The sequence below is a fragment of the Sinohyriopsis cumingii genome, chromosome 3 (genome assembly GCF_028554795.1).
Source record: "Sinohyriopsis cumingii isolate HCF-2022 chromosome 3, ASM2855479v2, whole genome shotgun sequence".
Classification (NCBI taxonomy): Eukaryota; Metazoa; Mollusca; class Bivalvia; order Unionida; family Unionidae; genus Sinohyriopsis; species Sinohyriopsis cumingii.
In genome coordinates, this window is record NC_142963.1 from 135,101,184 (window position 1) to 135,121,908 (window position 20,725).

General features: G+C 35.1%; 1 protein-coding gene across 1 annotated transcript; it reads right to left on the bottom strand.

Annotated features, from left to right (window-relative positions):
• Positions 1-8,880: 8,880 nt before the first annotated feature.
• LOC149803918 (small nuclear ribonucleoprotein F) lies at positions 8,881-20,598 on the bottom strand. The gene is made up of 4 exons (XM_089953730.1): positions 20,497-20,598; positions 13,160-13,285; positions 10,989-11,053; positions 8,881-9,740 (listed from the first exon to the last, which is right to left on the bottom strand). Exons 1-4 carry the CDS (start codon positions 20,500-20,502, stop codon positions 9,674-9,676), a joined length of 264 nt encoding a protein of 87 aa, XP_089809856.1. The 5' UTR covers positions 20,503-20,598; the 3' UTR covers positions 8,881-9,673.
• Positions 20,599-20,725: the final 127 nt, after the last annotated feature.

Genomic DNA, 20,725 nt, shown 5'->3' on the forward strand with positions numbered 1-20,725 from the left:
TCCAATATGGCTGCTACAATGAACATAATGAAAATCTAATCACTCCTCCTCCTAGATGGAGAGCATACTAGCATTGGGTTTCCACTTGAAGACTTCTTATGCCTTGCTGGTTGTATCTTGTTGGTATTAAATGAAAATAGTGCTGATCTGGCATCCAGTATGACCGACAGTGGCAGCCATCTTTAAAAGCTTGTTATTGAAACTTCTCCTAAATGGAAACTGATACCACCAGAAGATGAATTATGATATCTAGTTGATCCTGAATAAAAATGGTCAAGATCTGACTTTTAAATTAGGGCTGCCACAATAAACATACTGAAACTATTGGCAGTAATTCTCCTGAATGGATGTTCATATCAACATGGGGTTTTCTCCTCATCTTTCAATGGTGTCCAGTTTGTCCTAAATGAAAACGAGCTGAGTTTTATCCAATATGGCTGCCACAGTGGCTAATTTGGGATAGCAAAAGAATGTCAGAGGTAATTTAAACTTTCAGCAGTTTAATAAATAATAAGGTTTTGACTTGACTTCAGGCAATAGGGCAGGTTAGGAATTAGGCAGATCTAACACCACACACAATGAGCTTGTGATTGATAATAGCTCCACATGAGCAATGTCTTAAACCCATACAGACAAACATCGTAACATCGTTTAAGTTATCATTTAAGTTAAAACTATACCATGTTTGCTAAGTTGTAACTGAAGAGGTCAATATTCTTGGGGTATAATTACCTTTCAGCATTTTTGTACACATTGATATGAGCAGAGCAACATGGTTCACTGAGTACAATGCATCATTCAGAGTACAGGTAAGCATCAAAATATGAACACTCGCTTTTGTTGTTTGTCCGTAAGCAATTTGGCAATGTACATCAGGCCGTGGGTAAGATCTATTTAAAGCTACAAGGCAAATTTGTAACCTGCTCTTCGTTTTGGACAGTAGAGCATCAGTCACTTTGAATGACCCTTTAAGCCTTTATCCTTTTCAAAATTTGCACATCACTATATAATATAGCCAGTATTGTGTTGACATACCATAAATTACATACAAACATGCATACATAGACTGGTCATAAAAGATAAAGGAATAAAAAAGAAAATTCTTTACTGTGATATCAAAGTAGAGGTCCTTGAATTAGTTATTTGAAAAATTGAATGGCTTTTTTTATACAAAAGAATCTTTGGCTAGTGAAGATGCCTTTTAAGATATGCAGTCAGCATTCAGCTATTAGTTTTGGTTTCCAAACATTCAGTGCTATTTGAATGGTTATTGACATTTTCAGTCCTTTCACATTACTGGATCAGTTGCTAAACCCTGTATAAATATGCATTTGGTCAGTGTTCTTTGGCAACACAATGTTTATTTGTACTCGTATCAACTTCTTAAAAAAGATCATTTGGTCAAAATGAAGTTTTTTAAACTAAAACTGATAAACAATATTCACTTGGCATTAAGGAATATTTTGCAGAATGTCATCTGACTGAAAGAAGGTACAGTAACAAATAACCGTTTCTGCTCCTACCCAAAATATTTAAGTGATTACACTTTCTCATCATTTTCACCAACCCATTTGGTAATATTAAATAATATAAATAATATAATGTTACATATTTAACAGCAATATTGAGCTTGTCGCATGACCAAACTAGCAATCCTACAGTGCACCTCACTCGTATTTTCGGAACCCCATGCATTGTGGTGGGGTTGGATAAAGCTGAGAAAATCAAGAAAACATTCCATCACTGTCTCTCTTCACAGAGTTGCCACAGTGGCTTGTGGAGAATTGCTCTGCACACTATGCTTTCGTGTCGTCTAGGATGACCACTATGGAGTGGATGTGGTCTCTATCAAATGGGTGTGGTTTACTGTGTATGACCCTTGCAAGCATGCTATTCAAAGGTTAATGGAGAGAGAGGCACCAATTTATCTACTTCATTATCAGATGATTATGCACATATCGTAGTTCTAATGATGATAATGTAACATAATGCCAAATCAAATGTTAGGCAATATTAACAGTCACAATGCCTCATAGACTATACTAATACTACTGTACTTTTTATTTTACTTTATTTAAACAAATCTGAACAAAGTTAAGCACTGACTTGATAAGACCTTGTTGACATTCTCTTGAATGGTGTAAGGTTATCTTATTGTTTTAAACATGAAAACTAATCCTCCAAGGTATGTACATTTAAATTCCAGACAACAGCCATTTGTTAAAATACATCCCCCACCCCCCAAAAACAAACCTTCACATTGAACAAATATGTATGTTTACCTTGTGACTGGGTCATTACATGGTTTACAAATTCAGAATTGGTTATCAACTGAATTTAATTGCCAAAACTTTAGAGGATTAATTTTCATGTTTACACAGCAAGATAAATTAAAACTGTTCAAGAAAAGATCAATACAGCATGTTTCTCGCTGACTCATGCACATGTCTATAAATTTATACAAGACTTTTAAATTAATTTCTATTGTCCATATATAGGACCGAAATAAATCACTGATTGCTTAGATTGTAAATCACTCATGACGTCTCGGTCTTTCCATAGGTGGTCTTCACTGATCAGCTGTTCAAATGGCAATCAGCTGCTCCATAGTGAAAATGCACTGGCATGATTTGTAGGTATTTTGTTGCTCCATCGTGGAGTGAAAGTGGAGGGGATTAAGCCCCCACCGCAATGTGTGGGGTTCCAGAAATACACATGAACTGTACTTTATTAAATTTTTTAAGTTGCTGGGTATAGAATGCAACATCACATGCTTTTTGTAGAGTCTGCATAAAAGCAGTAGGTTGATGGTGAAAGTAAACACGTTTCTAGTTCCTGAGAAAATATGTTGCATGGATGTGTATATTTGGGTCACAAGTACTAAACAGAGGCTGACTAGTAGAAGTTGTAGTTTGGGAAGTGCTGTATATAATTCATTGTATGGGAACATGTTAAGAAAAAATTTAAAAGTGACTGGGAAAAAGAAAAAATTTATCAGTATTTCTTGCATTTTTTAACTATAAATAATGTAATGAAACATGATAATACTTGTGTGATTTCTATTTTCTTTTGTTTGTTTAAAGGCAGAATCACTCTATCCCTCTCTTCAACAAGACTTAGTTATGGAATTTTTTTTTTCAAATTTGAGAATACTTAACCAGTCATTATACCTTAGGAGAACTACTGCCACCTCACAAATCCAGCCCCCTCAGATACTACTTGTTGCTAAAGGGAGCTAAAAGTTGTCTGTCAAACTATGTGGTGGTCAGGCAGAGTGCTCTCCCCTTGGGTATAAGACTGGCAAAGCTTAAAAATACCTGTTACTACTGGAGTGGAAGGGATGCTCTGTATGGATGTAACTGCAGGAATGCTGGGAGGGTGTTTGTTTATTATGATTAGATAAGTATTCTCAAAGAAACGTATTTTGCTACAAAAAATGTTTTTTTCCTTCAAAATACTTGACATAATCATATAACCTTAGGAGAATAGGTGGTCCAGTAATGTATGCGAGACAACTTTTAGGTAACCCGACAGGAGGGGACTCCATCTGTTGGGGTGCAGCTTCAAAAGGGAAAAAAATTTCCCCCACAAATCCAGCCTTCAGATGATGTGTCCAGATGGGACAAGTTTCAAGACAAAAGTTTGGTTACTCATGGAAGGGAGACGGTTCTTGGCAATGAAAGAGAATGCCCTCTCGAGTAAGACTGACCTGTCTTGTCGGACCTTGCATGTAATTTGGGTCTGCTGATAGGGCATGCATTTTGCAAATTCTGCCTGCTGCTGCTAATACCATGAGGAAGCAAGTCTTACAGGAAAAGGAGCGCCCCAGGTGCCCTTTAAATAGGTTCAAAAGGTGTCTTGTCCAGCCTGATTAATACCCAAGATAGGTTCCACTTTGGACAGAGGGTTAAAATTGTTGGCCATGTATATACAGAGATGGCAAGAAGGTTGGATAATTCCTGAGTTTGTCCAATATTCTCTCTCCCATGATGATGAAAGGTGACGGAGTTAGCAATCGTGGAGTGGTAACCTTTAATCATATTCAGTGCTTACTTTATCTTTTTTAAGAGCCAGAGGAGGAAATTAACTATATGCGGAACAGATGCCTGGAGGTACTTCATATGCTTTCAGAGTGGAGGCCATCGTGCCAGAGCAATTCTCTCCACAACTGGTTGATAGAATTGGTTAAGTCTGAGGGCATGTTTGGTATGGTCCAGATGGGTAGGTTCATGAGCTCCAGACAGGTACGAGTAGAAAAAGGAAAACCCGAATTTTCTGCAAGGTTTCCAATGCAAGATTGATGAGGTCATTGATCCATGACTCTGCCCATCTGAGTGGTGTAATGTATCTGTCACTTTTAGAGTCCGATATTAGTAGGTGGATGCATTCAGGTTGGTCCAATCCAATGGTAGGGCATCGACTGACCAAGCTTTTGAATCTGGAATGGGAGAGACAAAGGTGGGAGTCTGGCATTCCACCTTGTCGCAAACAGGCCCACCAATACATATATGCCAACCCCTGGTGAGGAAAAAGTGTAATCAAAGTTGACAAAAAGAGTAATCCAAGCTGAAAAAGAGTAATCCACATATAACATGATAAAAACTCAATGAGCAGATGTACAAAATTATTTATTTATCCCTCTGGACTTTTAACATCTATTACTGCTTTAAATTTTTGTAAATTCCTGTAACACTTTGAGCTTTAAAAAGCAACAGCCTCTCATACTGCATTTCAAAATATACTTTACCTTACTTTCCCAGCTGAGATTATGAATGTTTTGCATCCAAGTAGAGCACTATGTGCTGGGTCACAGAGCCTGGATCTGAATTCAGTTTTAGTTTTGTTAACAATTCTGAACCATCTCTCACAGTCAGCATTAGAATGGTAAAGAACCAATATTCCTTTCAACCTATAACCTGACAAAGAAGAGGAAGAAATTTATATCTTCCAGTTACTGGGTCTTTTAGCTGGGAAATAAAATGAAAAAAATAAACTCTGCATGAATTACATCATCAGGTAGAGTGCCAACTTGATACTTCTAATTTATCAGCAGCCTTTCCTGCAGCATGGTGCATCATATGACAGTGACAACCTGATATGTACAATGATGGAGACATTTTTCAAAATATAGAATGCAACTCCATTATGAATTCCAGTCATCACTGATGCAGTATCAGCTGAAAACCTCTTACAATTCTCTTACACAGAGCACTCTGACCTTGCCATTTTCCTGTCTGTTGCAATACTAAATGGGCCAATTTTCATGACTTCTGCAATTTTAAGTGAAGTATCTTCTGCTAAGCACCTAACAATAGTAGATGATTTTGCTTTTGCACATGCATATTTTCTGCAATTTTGGATTCAGGAAACATCCATTTGAACAAAGAACCAATGTAGTCTTCTACTGCTAGGGCATGTTCTATTAAGAATACGGTAGATAACTTCTCTGCATTTATAAAATTTGTGTCCACAATTTAGTTCTGCTGTAAAAAAGAAGTTACCTTTGTACTGGAGTAAGTAAAACGAGCCAATTCAAGGTCAAGGTCTAGTTTTATGACCATGACCAATATTAAAATCCTTTCCACACAGCCTGCAAGGGGCATGAAGCTGCCCTAGAATGAAAAGCTGTATTGTGTAATTCATCTATTCCTCTCTGAATCAGTTTTAGTCTTTTCCTAATCCATTTGTGAAATTATTTTAAAATATTTGTGCTCTAACATACGCATCGACTAGAATAAATCTGACTTGACTTTTACCACCAAATACCTACAGACTGGTTCTGTAACAGATATGAATTAGAACAAAGAATCTGCAAAGATTGAAAGTTAGAAAACCAGTCTGTTCTCTCCTAACTAAGCCATACAGCTGCTATAAATCGAAACCGAGGTCAAAAGTTGGAAGTAGAAACCAACGTTTCTTGGAAATAGGGTAGCTGCTATAAATAGAACAATACTGTTAGGAAAGTGCATGCAAGTCTACGGATAAGTGTTCTCTTATGTCGTAGTTACATTGAAGTTGTCTTTTCTAGAATACGGTCTACGGGATTAATGGGATGTTAATAAAAATGAGAAAAGACAATCTTAATTTTTTTCGGAGAGGGATATACCAAAAATGTGCAATCCAAATACATTTACTCATAAGGCGTAATTTAGTGGAAAAAAAAGTGTACAGATCAACAGTACAGATCATAGGGTACATATTTGAGAACTGAGGCAAGGAAAGACAATTCCTTCTGACTGGTTGATTATTCCGTGACACAGATTCAGCCAGTACATTTGAGGCATCCTGGGATATTGCTAACATGTGGCTTTGTTGACAACAACACTAATTCAGAACATTCCACACCATGATACAAACGTCTGGACACATGGGTCCTAATTGTCGTTGGGGATAATTCACCACTGTAGGATTGTGTTCCTAATTGTCGTTTGAGACAAGTGAGCACTATAGATTTGTTGGACAGAATGAGAACTCTCTTGCCAAACAAATATTTCTGCCACAGGTGAAAAGCTTTCACAATAGCTGTCCACTCCAGAATTATTGATATAAAAATATAATTTCTGGGGAGAACATGCTTTACTTGCATCCTGAAAGATAGGTAGTAGGCGGGCTCCCCAGCCTTCTGTACTTGCATCGGTACAAGCTGTAGAATAGATGATAGTATTGGAGAACGTCCCCTGTAATGCTTGAGACTTAGCTGGTGAAGAGTGATGAGGTCTGTCACTCACTAGACTCGTAGAACGCCCTAATTAGAAACCAAGACTTCAAGACAGTCGCTGAGTAAAAAGGCCTTTCTTGTGGCAGAGTGTAGAGAAATAGTGAAGTGACATCTGTTGATACATGAGAAACTACTTCTGGTATTGTGCCAAATAAGTGTCTTAAGGTGATTTCAGAGTTAGACTGGTCCCTGCACGTCTGCAAACGTCGGGATCTACCTATTGGAAGCGGGTTGTTTTTTATTAGGCCCATAATATTGATGTTTGTCCCTTCATGATCATTAGTATATGCCTAGGCTGGTTGCAACAGAAATAGGCCATCTGTGTGAGGAGGATATTGTTAGGATCATCGGTTGGGACAGGAACTGGGATATTTGATCCATGTAAACTGTTAGTATGTCTGATGAATGAGAGGGAACTTGGCTGTTTAGTTAGCTCTGTCCTTCATTGTTCCATAAGAGGTATCAAGTCTGACCCTGTGGAGGCAAGGTAGATGGGGCTCCAAAACTACTGAGTCATGTGGTGGTGACTTGCGCTCCATGGCTAAAGGGCAAGTTGAATTATCTCCTTTGTTCTGATAAAAATTCACCCTGAGGAAAAAGTCAGCATGCAGACTGGATATGTTTTCATTCTGAGCTGTGTGTTGTGTGCACTTTGATTAAGCAATGAAACATACAGGTAAAATATAATTACAATACTATCTGCATGGGGGAGAAATTATAATCTTGTGGGCCTGCACATGATGTTTGAATCCCATGTGGGTGCAAAGCTATAGCAAATGAAGGTTATCCAGAAAAAAGAGAATGCAGACAATCTCAATACAATGCTACCTGTAAAGAAGGTCAAGAATGGCCTGTACAGGTAGAATCATTGAAGCCTGGCATACCAAGGCTAAGGATATTGTGGTAAATGTACCAGAAAAGATGGAATTATACATATATAAGGAGTTTCTTAAGAGCATAGTCATGCACATGTACATAATTAATGTACCCAAACCTAATGTGTGAGGTCACACAGACTACCAGTGCGAGCAACTAGTTGCATGTTAAATATGATGGAATGTTTATGCGGATAAACATGACTCAAATGTCACCTACAGAAACATACATGTGCAGGATGAAATGGAATAAACCATGTATAGAGTACTGATCTGTACTTGCCCAACCAGAGCGGAAGAAATACAAATATGCACACAAGTGTCTACATTACACATTTAAAAAAACTTCACATAAAAGAGAACTGAGGCACCGTTATGGAGATTTACACAGTAAGTGTGACAATATATATTACAAGGTAATAATTGAAGGGAAAAAAGGCCCATACAAGTAAAACATTGAAAGTGATGCCCGGATGCCACAAATGCCTTGGAATAGAAACTCGAGATATGTACCTGTTTGTTATGTACCTACACATATATAGGAGTTCTAAAAGTGCTAGAGACTGACACATATAAAATAATTATAGCCCAAACAGAATGTGATGTCACTTAGGCTATATGTGCAAGTACCTAAATGTATGACGACAACAAAGTGTAAACTTGTTGTGATAGAAAGAGGAAAAGATGGAAATATGAATGAAGTATATTTTCCTTAGAAGTGAAAAACTCCTCCAACTTGTAGAGGTATATCTTCCACATAGATACTGGTTTTTGTGATGTCTCTTGTGACGAGAGCAGGCTTCTTGGCATGAGCATAGTAACTGAGTTATTTTTAAGCATTTGTTGCCAAGTCTTATAGCTCATTTCAGCTTCATTTAACATCTGGGAGAACTGGATTTGCGAGGTAGTAGTTGTTGTTGTTGTAGGGTTTAACGCCATTTTTCAGCACATGATAGGCTATACATGGCGGCCAGTATTAATGGTGGAGAAAGAACCCAGAAAAACCCGGAAAGAACCACCGACCCACAAGAAGCTACCAGCAAGCTTTCTCACATATCCACATTGGCCAAATCCGAGACTCGAACTCACGCAGACAGAGGTGAGATGGCAGTGATCCGTAACGGAGAGCGCTTTAGACCACTCGGCCACTCGGGGCCCCCTCGAGGTAGTAGTAGTTCTTCTAAGGTATTATGATTCCGTAATGTATTTGAAGAAGAAATAAACTTTTAATGGAATACCTGTATACATAGCTTATGTTAACTGACTCGAAAAAATAACCATACAATGTTAAGTTTCATTCAATTTAATGAATGATGACAAAAAAATGTCACAATAATATGATACATGAATAAACTCACCTTCAATTAGAAATCATGATCACAGAATGAAAAAGTACTTTTCGGACACAAATGACTAATGAGTAGATGAAATATGTTCAGTTTTATAATGATGAAAAATGTAGTCTTCATATTCCATTCTATCTAATCCAAGAACATTTGACAAACCTAACTTTTGAGGTGTTTTACATAAGAGTAATTTTTATTCTACAGATGCAAAAGAAACAAGAAATTAATTATTGTGTCTTCTTTCTAAATTATATTTCAAGAGGAAATTCAGATCTCTTTCCTCATGGAACTCTTTTTGATCCATCTTAAAACCCTTTAAAACGTTGTACTTCCATAATTAAAGAAAGTGATCATAGTTGGAAACAATACTAAACAGTGTTAGTAATATTATTGAACATTAAGATACCTACCATAAAGTAATAAGACAAAGAAGCTTGTCAATTCAGATATTTTTTGAATAATGAATGCTTAGTGGCATCAACCTTTGATAAAATGTATGTTTATTATGTTATCAAGTAATCTATGATTTCTCTATGCACATTTAGGAAAATAATGCTTTTGTACACAATCAAGAAAATGTCAGTCTGTATTGCTGGAAATTCTACTGTTCATTAATTCTTCTTTTTCAAGTACATCAGAAGCACATCTAGGTCGCTTCCATTTCCATGCAAGCTCAGCTGACATCAGTGATGGATTTTTCACACAAAGTCTTAAGAAACAAAAGAAATTAATAATCAATCCTTCATTTCTCCTTCTTCATCTTCCTCTTCCACTCCACGAATGTAAAGGACATTGTTACACCTAAAATGATAAAAAAGGTAAATAAAACATCAGATCATAAAAAGCCAATATGAACTATCAACAGGTCTTGTAAGAAAACAGATAAAGAGAAAGCAAACTGATTAAAGTCATTCAAATTGTAAGTTTCATATAAAATGTTAGAGCTGAATCTTGAGCTGACAGAATCCTGAATATTCAAGCATATGGTTGGCAGTCTTGTGTAGTATTATAAGAATGCATCCTATGGAAACTATCTCCCAGCTTCATATCGGGTTGATTTGACCTATTTTACTATGTTTGGATAAAAATTCTTTCTAAAAGTAAAGGCATAATCAATATGCAGTCTCCTGATCCATGATCTTAATGATAATAAATTCATCCGATCATGGTTTCAGTAGTGGTAGAAAGCTCAACCAATCAGACGTAGGACCATCTCATTAATATGCTTACTTCTGAAACTGCTCCAGATCTTGATGATAGAAGCCCTTATTCCAATTCTCATCAAAACTCAAATCACAATTCAGTGATAATAAATTCTGCCAATCACATGCAAGATTACCTAATAAATATGCATTTATCTTCCATAACAATGAAACAGTCAAAGATCTTTATGTTAGATGCATACATACCAAGTAAGATCAAAAATCAAATCACAAATATGACTTCCAGAGTGGCAAGTTCAACCAACCAAATGGAAATTCACATCAATAATATAAATGGATCTCGCTCATTATCAAAAACCATCTAAGATAATGATGATATAATCCAGTGCTTCAAGTTTTATACAAATCTAATTAGATTATGGCTCTAGAGTGGTATGTGTAACAAGCTCAGCAAATTGGAAGATTAACTAATTAAAATGCTTACAAATCACTTATTACTGAACAAGGAAAGGATCTTACAATACACCACTAATAGCACATATTTCAAGTCTAATAAAAACAATCATAAATACTGCCTCAAGAAGGTAACAAGCTCAGTCATTGAGATGCAAGACCACCTCATTAACATGCATACAACTGAACCACTATCGAAGTCAGAGATCATGATGACACAAGAATGTATTTCAAGTCGGCTCAAAATTGGATCAGAAATCTGGTCTTCAGAGTTATGACAAGGTCAGCCAATTAGATGAACATTATGCACAAGTTTTGCCAATTGTCAAAGTTTGCATATTTAGCATATTTAGGAAAGAATTTAGAAAAGTGTGACATGCATTCATTATCACTTAAATTTTTGGGTCATTTTCATTACTGAAATAATAATTACCTTATTAAAACTTCTCCCAAGTTTCCTGTTATTGCCCCATCGATAAATTCCTCTGTATTAGCAAGCTGGAATACAAGCAATGAATAACAATCAGGTATCAAAACAAGAAAATTCATACAACTAAATTCATCTTGGACTGTTTATGAATATAACTACATGTGCGTGAAAAGGATTGTGAAAGTAAGGTGCTTGTGATGTAAATGAAATAGATATGGCAAGTGACAGGTTTATCTGTGACCTGATTAAATCTACAATGCTAAAATCATAACATTCAACTTTGATGGAATTAATTGTTACAAATACTGTAATTCTGAGTATTCAGTCATCTTAGGCTGTCACTAAAATTTCCTAAGAAGTATTCACCAAATTTTGCCTAAAGAATACATGTGATTACTTATTGTACTAGAAATGGGGCTGTAATATGAGATTTTTGGTTCCAGAGCTGGCTCATATTTAATTATAGTCATTACATATTATTTGTAAGGCTTTTGCAATTTTAAGTGAAGTATCTTCTGCTAAACACCTAAAAATATTAGATGATTTTGTTCTTGCACATACATATTTTCTGCAATTTTGGAATCGGAAAACCTCCATTTGAACAAAGGACCAATGTAGTCTTCTACTGCTAGGGGTAGTCCATGTTCTATTAAGAACTTGGTAGATAATGCCTATGCATTTATAAAATTAGTGTCCACAATTAAGTTCTGCTGTAAAAAAGAAGTTACCTTATTAATGGAGTTAGTAAAACAAGCTAATTCAAGGTCTCTTTGTTTCACCATTATGACCAATATTAATATCCTATCCATGCAGCCTGCAAGGGGCATGAAGCTGCTCTAGAATGGAACGTTGTATTGTGTATTTCATGTATTAATCTCTGAATCAGTTTTTTGTCTTTTCCTAATCCATCTGTGAAATTATTTGAAAAATAATTTTGCTCTAGCACATTCATCGTGCCAATACCTACAGACTGGTTCTGTACCAGATATGAATTAGAACAAAGAATCTGCGAGCAAAGATCAAAAGTTAGAAAACCAGCCTGTTCTCTCCTAACTAAGCCATACAGCTGCTATAAATAGAAACTGAGGTCAAAAGTAGAAACCAGCATGTTTCTTGGAAATAGGGTAACTGCTATAAATAGAACACAATACTGTTAAGAAAGTGCATGCAAGTCTTCGGACAAGCATACTCTTATGTTGTAGTTACACAGAAGCCGCCTTTTCTAGAATAGTCTGTGGGATTAATATGATGTTAATAAAAATGAGAAAACAAATTATAAATTTTTTGGGAGGGGGCTAATACAGAAAATGCGTAATCCGAATAGTTATACATAATGCGTAATTTAGTGGGGAAAAAGCGTAATGGTTGGCATGTATGCCTAACCCCTTTTAAAAATGAAAAGCATCAAGGATCTATAAAAAATGCAAAAAAATTTCTCATTTCATTCATTGGTTTATGATTTCTACCCTGATTGTTGTCAAGGAGTCACTAACACTGTCAAATTATTCATGTTTTAACATATTACCTCATAGAGCAAAGTTACCCGGTGCAGTGCGCTATAAATAGAACACATCACCTATTCGACTCCATATACATAGGCCTCTCTGTGAACTGTTAAGCAATGTAGTGTATGTTACATTTAACAGCAATTCATTATTTAATAGAAAATATGCATACAATAAAAATTCCAAATTTAAAAAGTGACACATTCTATTCAGTTTTAATGTATTACATTCTATCACATAAATTCTGTTAAAACCACCTTTCTTCAAAAAAAATTTAAGTCATGCCTAAGGACAAATGTATTCACCTACTAATCTAAAATTCTCAAATTACATGTGTACTTTTTCTTAAAAAATTAAGACACTAAACCTGTTTCGAAAATGTCCACATAAATTTTTATGGTTTTTGTCAAATACTGATGGCCATTACATTGGTAACATCAGTAATTAAAGCATATTTTCCAACTGAGTAGCCCTTTTTAGCATTCTTAGAATTGACTAGTGATAAAGAATTCAACAAGAAACAAAGAATTTAAGAAACATGGGGTGGGTGAGGGTTGGCACACAGTTAAGTTTTGATTTCCCATCATCGTTTAAAAGGAACTATTGTCTGTTTTATCACCGACCACCAAATACGAACATTTGATAAACATTATTAATAGACATTCCTACCTGCAAGTTCATATATCCATCTACTGAAACCAAATAGCCTTTGTATTCCATACCCCACTTGAGCTTCACCATCACAGGCTTCCCAGTCAGACCATTGAGAAATGGTTTAGGATTTATTGGCATAGACTGAAATAGAGGACAAAGTCTAGCATTCATATTTTATTTCATCAATCATATAAATTAAGTTAAAATCATTTGTGTTTTTTATGGAAGGACTAACTGGCACTAATATACTGCATGACTTTGGTCAGAAAATTACATTCATGCAAAAAATGCTTTTTTAAAAATTGACCTCCATGACTGCAGAGGGGTCAATTTGTACCATATATACTTGCCTCTGCATGGATGATATGGGTCTATGATTAGGTATAATCAGTAAAACAAATAGTCCCTGATTTGCCAGCACATTATGTGATGGCAGAACAGGGTCTATGTTGTCTCCAGTTGGACATGACTTATAAATGAGCAAATACACCTTTCCCTCAATAATTTGCATACAATGGGGTCCAAAAACATCGACTGCACTAAAAGAGAGGGCTCGAGTTATCAAAGGACCGCCGTAACAATAAGAAATTATGCTGGAAATCAAGAAAATTGCTGTGGTGGGGGTAGGGTGGAGAGCTAACAGGTCGGTATGTTTAATGGCTGAACACTTGTTTTGTCAAAAGAGTGCTTTTTCTAACAAAGTTATTTGTTTTTATGAGAGATGGTCAACAATATTCCAAGTGGTTTCAACAACCTTCTCGTGTACGCAAAAATAATGTGATTTACATCACTGCTTTATGTTTTTGTTGAGTAGGCTAATTTTTTGATCAGTATGTTCCCTGCTTTGTTCTCTACTATAGTGGAATGCAAGGCACGGAGCATACTAAGCAGGGAACCAGAGTAGTTACTGATTCAAACGTCATTATCAAACAAGATTCCTTTAAATAAATAAAAAATAAAAAACACACCCCCCAACATTCAGTTTATGAAACATCTGTCAATGTCAAAAGTATTTTTTTTAAAAAATTGTTCCATCAGTAAAATATTTATGCCATGATAAAGTAATAGCAAAACTTTTCAACTGTGAGGAAATCTCCGAGTGCTAATTCAGGAATTACAAGTTAACTACAAACTCTGAAACTAACTTCTCATTAATAAAACATTTGCGCAAGGCCTTGATATAATGTAATGCTAATGCATGGGGCTATGGAACTTTAACACATGAATTTGGACTCATTCTGTCAGCTTTTCAGCCAGGGAAATAAGTCCGGTTTAAAGCTGGTTTTACAAACTTCAATGTATACGGCAAGAGATAATAAACAAACAAAACCAATCTAATAATAAAAAATTAGTAAAAGTTCAACATTTTATAAAAATAAGCTATTATTTTGAAGAGAAACAACAATGAATAGGATGTAATGTGTTTACAACATTTATGGGGGGAAAAAAATTACTATAAAATTTAGAAACAGACAATAAACATGGAAATTTCTTGAGAAGTTGCAAGTTGACAAGTTGGATAGCAGACAATAAAGTAGGTGTTGGACAACTTGTAAAATAAGAAACTTGGATTAAGATACAGTATTGATCTTAAGGTAAGGATTCCTATCTTTAAAATAATGTATTTATTTGTATGATTCTAAATGATAAATATTAAATAAGTTTTTTTGTTATTCTTTTTATTAACCCCCGTAATAGGTTGATCACTGGGTCGGGGAACCATCCCAAGGTCACCTTACAATCAAAAATTTCTGGTTATCAGATAATATAGGGGATAATAAATATAATCTACAGAAAAAGAAAAAAACACACACACACATGCATATGGCACACAGTCTAGGTAACATGGACTTTGTGATATTACAGTATTTTGTTCCTGTTTACCATCAAATCAGATAAAAGTTACATAATCATTATTGAGGTCCATTTTTTAAAGAAATTGGTCCTCTTTTTTATTTCACTTAGCAGTGTATTTTTCAGTGTTCTTATGCATTGCAACTACTTGCTTTAAAAGCAAAAATAGAAGGATTTTTCTTACTGAATCTGCAAGTATAAATATAATATTTTGCCAAAATAATCAGGAAATTATAAACTGTCCAGTTGTTCACTTCCTAAGAATGTTTCTTATCTGGACCAATGTACAATATTTGGGCAAAATGGTACAAAAACTTCAATAAAACGGTACCAAAACTGTGAAGTCATACTGCAATCATAAAAGAGATGCTCAATACTTTCATTTTCACTCTTACAGAAAGTACATTTGCTGTAATCTAATATGTTAATTCTTCTCAAAAAATCATTAGTAGTTTTTTCTGGGTTACAAGTTCAAGAAGGTCATAGAGAAGGCCTTCATGTAGAAATCGTTTTTTCATATGCATTCATAATTGAAATTTGGGATATATTTTGTACACTCTGAATATCACTTTCCTTAATTAAAGGATAATCATTTTTTCTCTATACAAATTGGATTTTTGATCACAAACAACACATGATCCAAAGTTTACAGAAATTACATCAGTGCACAGAGTTACCCGATGTGCAGAATAGGCTGACACAGTTGAATTTCATACAAACATTTTGGGAGGGGGGCTAGTCCTACATGTAAGACCTTGATCATCGGAATGAAAGTCAAATTTTCAGGAATATCTCACACATTTGGCAGCCCATACTGGTGTTTTTTCTACAATTAAAGTTATATTGTTTTAGCCAGACTTTATTTACTGTCTTTTTCTTATTAAATTCAAATTCCCACATAAGCAAATGGACATACATGTGTTTTCAAGTTCAGTTGGCCTACATTTCACTTCACAGGTCCATTTCTTTTGCAAGAATTTGAATTTATTTGAAAAAAATACATCAGAGTAAGTAAAGCCCGAGTAAAACATTACGACTAGTTGTAGAAAAGCATCGTTATTGGCTGCCAGTTATGTGAGATCCTGAAAATTTGACTTTTGTTACGATGTTAGTCGACATCAAAACATGCTATACAGCGCCATTACTTAGGAAATAAGACCTAGACGCCTGAAACATAAATATCAGCATCCAGGTCTTCCATGTAGGAATAGGAGGGAAGCACTAGATAAAAGGCACAGAAAGCCTTTAGAAGCACCTGCAACATAGGAAACATCTATTTATTCTTATAGCTGAATGCTGACCCCCAAAAGTCTATATAACCATATGCAGATTTCATCCTGAAATAACATGGGGTCCAGATTTTCAAAAGTGACCAAGACCAATATTAAAAATGGTGGTTAGTACATGTTAATGTAGCGATAACAACATAACTAGGGGGCACTTCAGTCAGACCAAGTGCCACAATCTTAATACTTTTGTACAGGGAGGGTACCCCTCTTTACGGGGTTCCAATTCTTTTAAATTTGATTGGATAATTTAATGAATAGTGGGAAAATTTTATGTCATAACCTGCGCAAAGGAAACCATTTGGCTTTTCTTTTAAACTATATGTTATTGGTAAGAATTTGATATGGCAACAGGCTCAGAGAAAATTTTCCTGAAAAAAGAAAAAAAGGTGTGGATCATGGAGGGTTTCACACGGGAGACATTTTATTTATGTATCTAAATATGGAAAGTGTCCAGAACTTTTTGGTACTTATCTTCATTTCGTAGGAATAGAGCTGTAATATAACATACACCCACCCCCAATTTCATCTTTAACCAGAACTGAGTGTCAGATCTCTCCCTTGAGCACCTGGGAGTGATAGCAAACAGAGTCTGACATTTTATCAACAAAGTACAACAAAATCTGTGGCAACACAAAATCATCTTCTCTATACAACAAATATACATATATTTATAGTACATATAAGGTGATTTATTGTAAGGTACTTTATTGATAAAACGTCAGACTCCTTTGGTAGCAACTATACACTGAATGAATATAAATATCATTGCTACCACTACCCATAACCAAGCAGTTTGTTTTTTATTATTACTGCTACAAAATAGTATCAAACCTGATTGATACCTTTGGATATGAAATTAATGTAGTAGTAAAGACTTAATACAAATTTATGCTTGTGTCTTCACAAATGAGATGTGATTGTTTTCTGTGTGAAGAATAAGATCCCCTACCCTGTAATAATTTAAAAGAAACTGTTAACGTTTTTAAGGCTGCTTGCAGATCAGGCTGTCTGTGATTTTATTATTATTTTACAGTTTAAGAAATAAGTTAAAATTACTATGACAAAAAATGCCAGCACAATCCAGCCATGCAATACTGCAGCTGCAAAATAAATAAATGAAACAAAAAATTATATGCAGTACTGTATTTAGCTTTTCATAGGAAATATTAGAAAAAAAAATTATATGCAGTACTATATTTAGCTTTTCATAGGAAATATTACAAAAAAATTATATGCAGTACTGTATTTAGCTTTTCATAGGAAATATTAGAAAAAAATTAATATTTTATGCAAGCATGCAGTCATGGAAACAATATTTTTAGATGAATTAGCATAAACAAATTCTCATACAGGTAGGCATTTATTAGGAATAAATATCTGGATTGTCTTATTACATTATCCTTACAGATGTTTTTGTTGAAAAGGAGGTGGATGTTACTCAGGGATCGTCCTGGGCTTCGCCAATGTCGCAAATTGCGATTTTTTTTCCTTATTGGCGACAAAAATATCCCATCTGGCGATTTTTTTGGCGACAGACTTTTTGGTTATTTAATTTGTACATACAATCATGGATTTCGACTGGATAAATTAAAAGGGAGAATGAAAGGAAGCCACAAACTTGACTAAGCAATGCATTGGAATCAATCTGTTACACAAACGATCCTTTGTTCGTATTGACAACCCCATCTTTACAGTGCATTGTTACATCATAATCTGCTTATGCTGACATCTGGGCTGAGTACTGTATGCTGTGATACAGTCAGTCATGCCACCGAACTATACCTACAACTGACTGACTTCTGAAGACGCGAATAGAACAGATACAATTAATTGAATGGCTAATCCTTCTGTTGTTGTTTTTTTTTTTTTTTTTTTTTACATATATCAATACAATAGTTTTGCTGAACCTTCATAGAAAACTGATACCGACTATTGCGTATAAATACAAAGCAAATGGAAAAAAACCTCAATCACAATTATATGTCACCAGTGCAGCATTTTACTCATTGATCTTTTCCTTTTGCCATCAATCCGTGTTATGGCTGCAGAGACTTAAACTCCGCAGCAAGAAATAGCAAAAATAAAACAGTTTTGCATAATTAATAATAATTATTTATTTCTCAAAATACAGGAGTGAAAGAATCCCTAAATTGGGGGTGAATTTATGCTTATATATACGGTCCAATATTGCCAGGTGTTGACTCGTGTTAAGTTTCATTCGTGGGAATGGAGATCCTAGTTTGCTTGTCGAGAAAATTCATACAGCATTCAGTGATCATTCTTGGGATTTAGGAAGCAATTCACTTCAAGCTTTGTGAAGCTAGCCATAAGGGGAAGGGGGCTGCCGAGAGACTACTGGTGTCACCTGTCAGCACTGTAGACTGTGAACGCGGATTCAGTAAGATGAACCTCATAAAAAATGACATCAGAAATAAACTCTGCATCTCATCTCTCGAGAATTTAATGAGAATCAGCATGTACAGATGTGAAAAATTAGACTTTGAAACTGCATTCAACAAGCTGGCAGCCCTAAAATCGCGACGGATCTTCATATAACACTTTGTAACATTTTGTTAATGCTTACTGTAATTTGAGTATTAACTAACCCATCTTTTGTAATTTTCATTGCCTGTTACATTAATAGTCTAAATTAACACTTCAAAAGATGCACACTACTTGTTCTGGTGACACTTTTTGAAAATTGGCGACAAAATATTGAGGTTGGCGATTTTTTTGGCGACAGCTTTTTAAAAGCCAGGACCATCCCTGTTACTAATCCCTTTTTTCACTTTCACATAAATAAAACATGAACAAAGAGAAGCTTTACATATAATTTGCCATTTTGGATTGGACATACACTCATAATTGTAAATTCTGAGTAATTAAAGCTGCAAATTCTGAACTGGCTGAGGCACATTTCCCCCTAGTCCTACAATGTAAGACATAGCACGTTTTTGTTTTAGTGCTATGTCTTACTATCCAAATAACGGCCTTGTATAGCGTGTTATGATGTCGTTGACATCGGAATGAGTAATCAAAGTTTCAGGAACATCTCACACACTTGGCAGCATATATCGACACTCTTCCACTAATTTATGTGTAATTAATAAACTTACTGTGCAGTTTTTATCCTGGTGGAATGAAAATATGATACTAGCAAATGGACACATTTTCACATTCCTTGTGACATACGTTTGAATTTGTTGCAATGCGACGGTAGTCGAAGTATGCTTAAGTAAGTTCAAGTAGGTTTGTGTTGGGGGATATGTTTTTTGAATAAAACGAACCATTGCTTACAGTTCCAATAGGTATAATATATTTTTTATTCATTTCGTTAAAGAATAATATTTCAACTAAACCCGAGTTCGGCATTCTTGGCTTTCATCGCTTTCCAGCCAAGTGAAATGTAGGCCAATGAAACTTGAGAACAGGTCCATTTCATCTGTGAAAATTTGAATTTATTAAAGACATCAGAGTAAGTAAAGTTTGACTAAAACATTATGACTTTACTTTGTAGAAAAGCGGCACTATCTTAGTTGTCAGTTGTGACATATTCCTAAAAATTTGACTTTCATAACGATGTTAGCAGACATCAAAACACACTACACAGCACTGTTAGTTAGGCTCAAAGACCTTGATGCCCACAACATAAATATCAGCGTCGAGGTCTTACATGTAGCCTGATTTCTCCCAAATTTTCTTTTTTACACCACATGCATTTGTAAATTACACCTCAAGAATAGTCTGGTTATATTATCTAGTGACTGTTTCATTAATTAACCCCAAAAAAACATTCCATTACTGAATTTGTGTTCAATATATACACTGTACATAAAATGATCACTTTTTGGAGAATTTATTTTTATTTGGCAGGCAATAAAATAAGTTGTTTGCACTTGCTATGAGCAAAAACCATGAAAAGGAGTATACTTTATTTGCAAATTTGTTATTTATGATGATCTGACCTTCTAAAAAAATGCCATATGTATTAACCTGAGGTTAAATTTTAAATTTGGCCTGCTATCCCTATACAATGTAAGACCTCGACCCTGATATTTAGTAACGTTTTGGGCGCAAGCGATGATTATTATCACACAACGGGAGATATGAGCAGGAAAACATGTAGTGCTCGACAGTTCAACTTGTATATGATACAAGCTTTCTGTGCTTTTTTAAAATATTTATTTTAGGTAGAAAGATTCTATTTACCGTCATGTTGTCAGTATAAGTTTCAAGCACAAAAAGAAACGTATATTGCCGGCAAAAAGCGTGGTTGTGTCGTTAACGCCTGCGTGACAAGGTACTTCCGGCAGATTTATTCAGGTTATAAGTTAAAGACATTTATTAAAATGGCAGCACAATATATATTTATGTTAATAAGTCCTCTGCAATGAAAGAAAATCAATTTTTTATTTTTGAATTATTAATTAAAATTTAT

What these genes read in the sequence shown, in the direction of transcription:
- LOC149803918 (XM_089953730.1), bottom strand. An exon ending in ATGGATATATGAACTTGCAG is followed by an intron (nt 11,054 to 13,159) that starts GTAGGAATGTCT and finishes CTTGTATTCCAG; the next exon opens with CTTGCTAATACAGAGGAATT. An exon ending in TTGGGAGAAGTTTTAATAAG is followed by an intron (nt 9,741 to 10,988) that starts GTAATTATTATT and finishes TTATCATTTTAG; the next exon opens with GTGTAACAATGTCCTTTACA.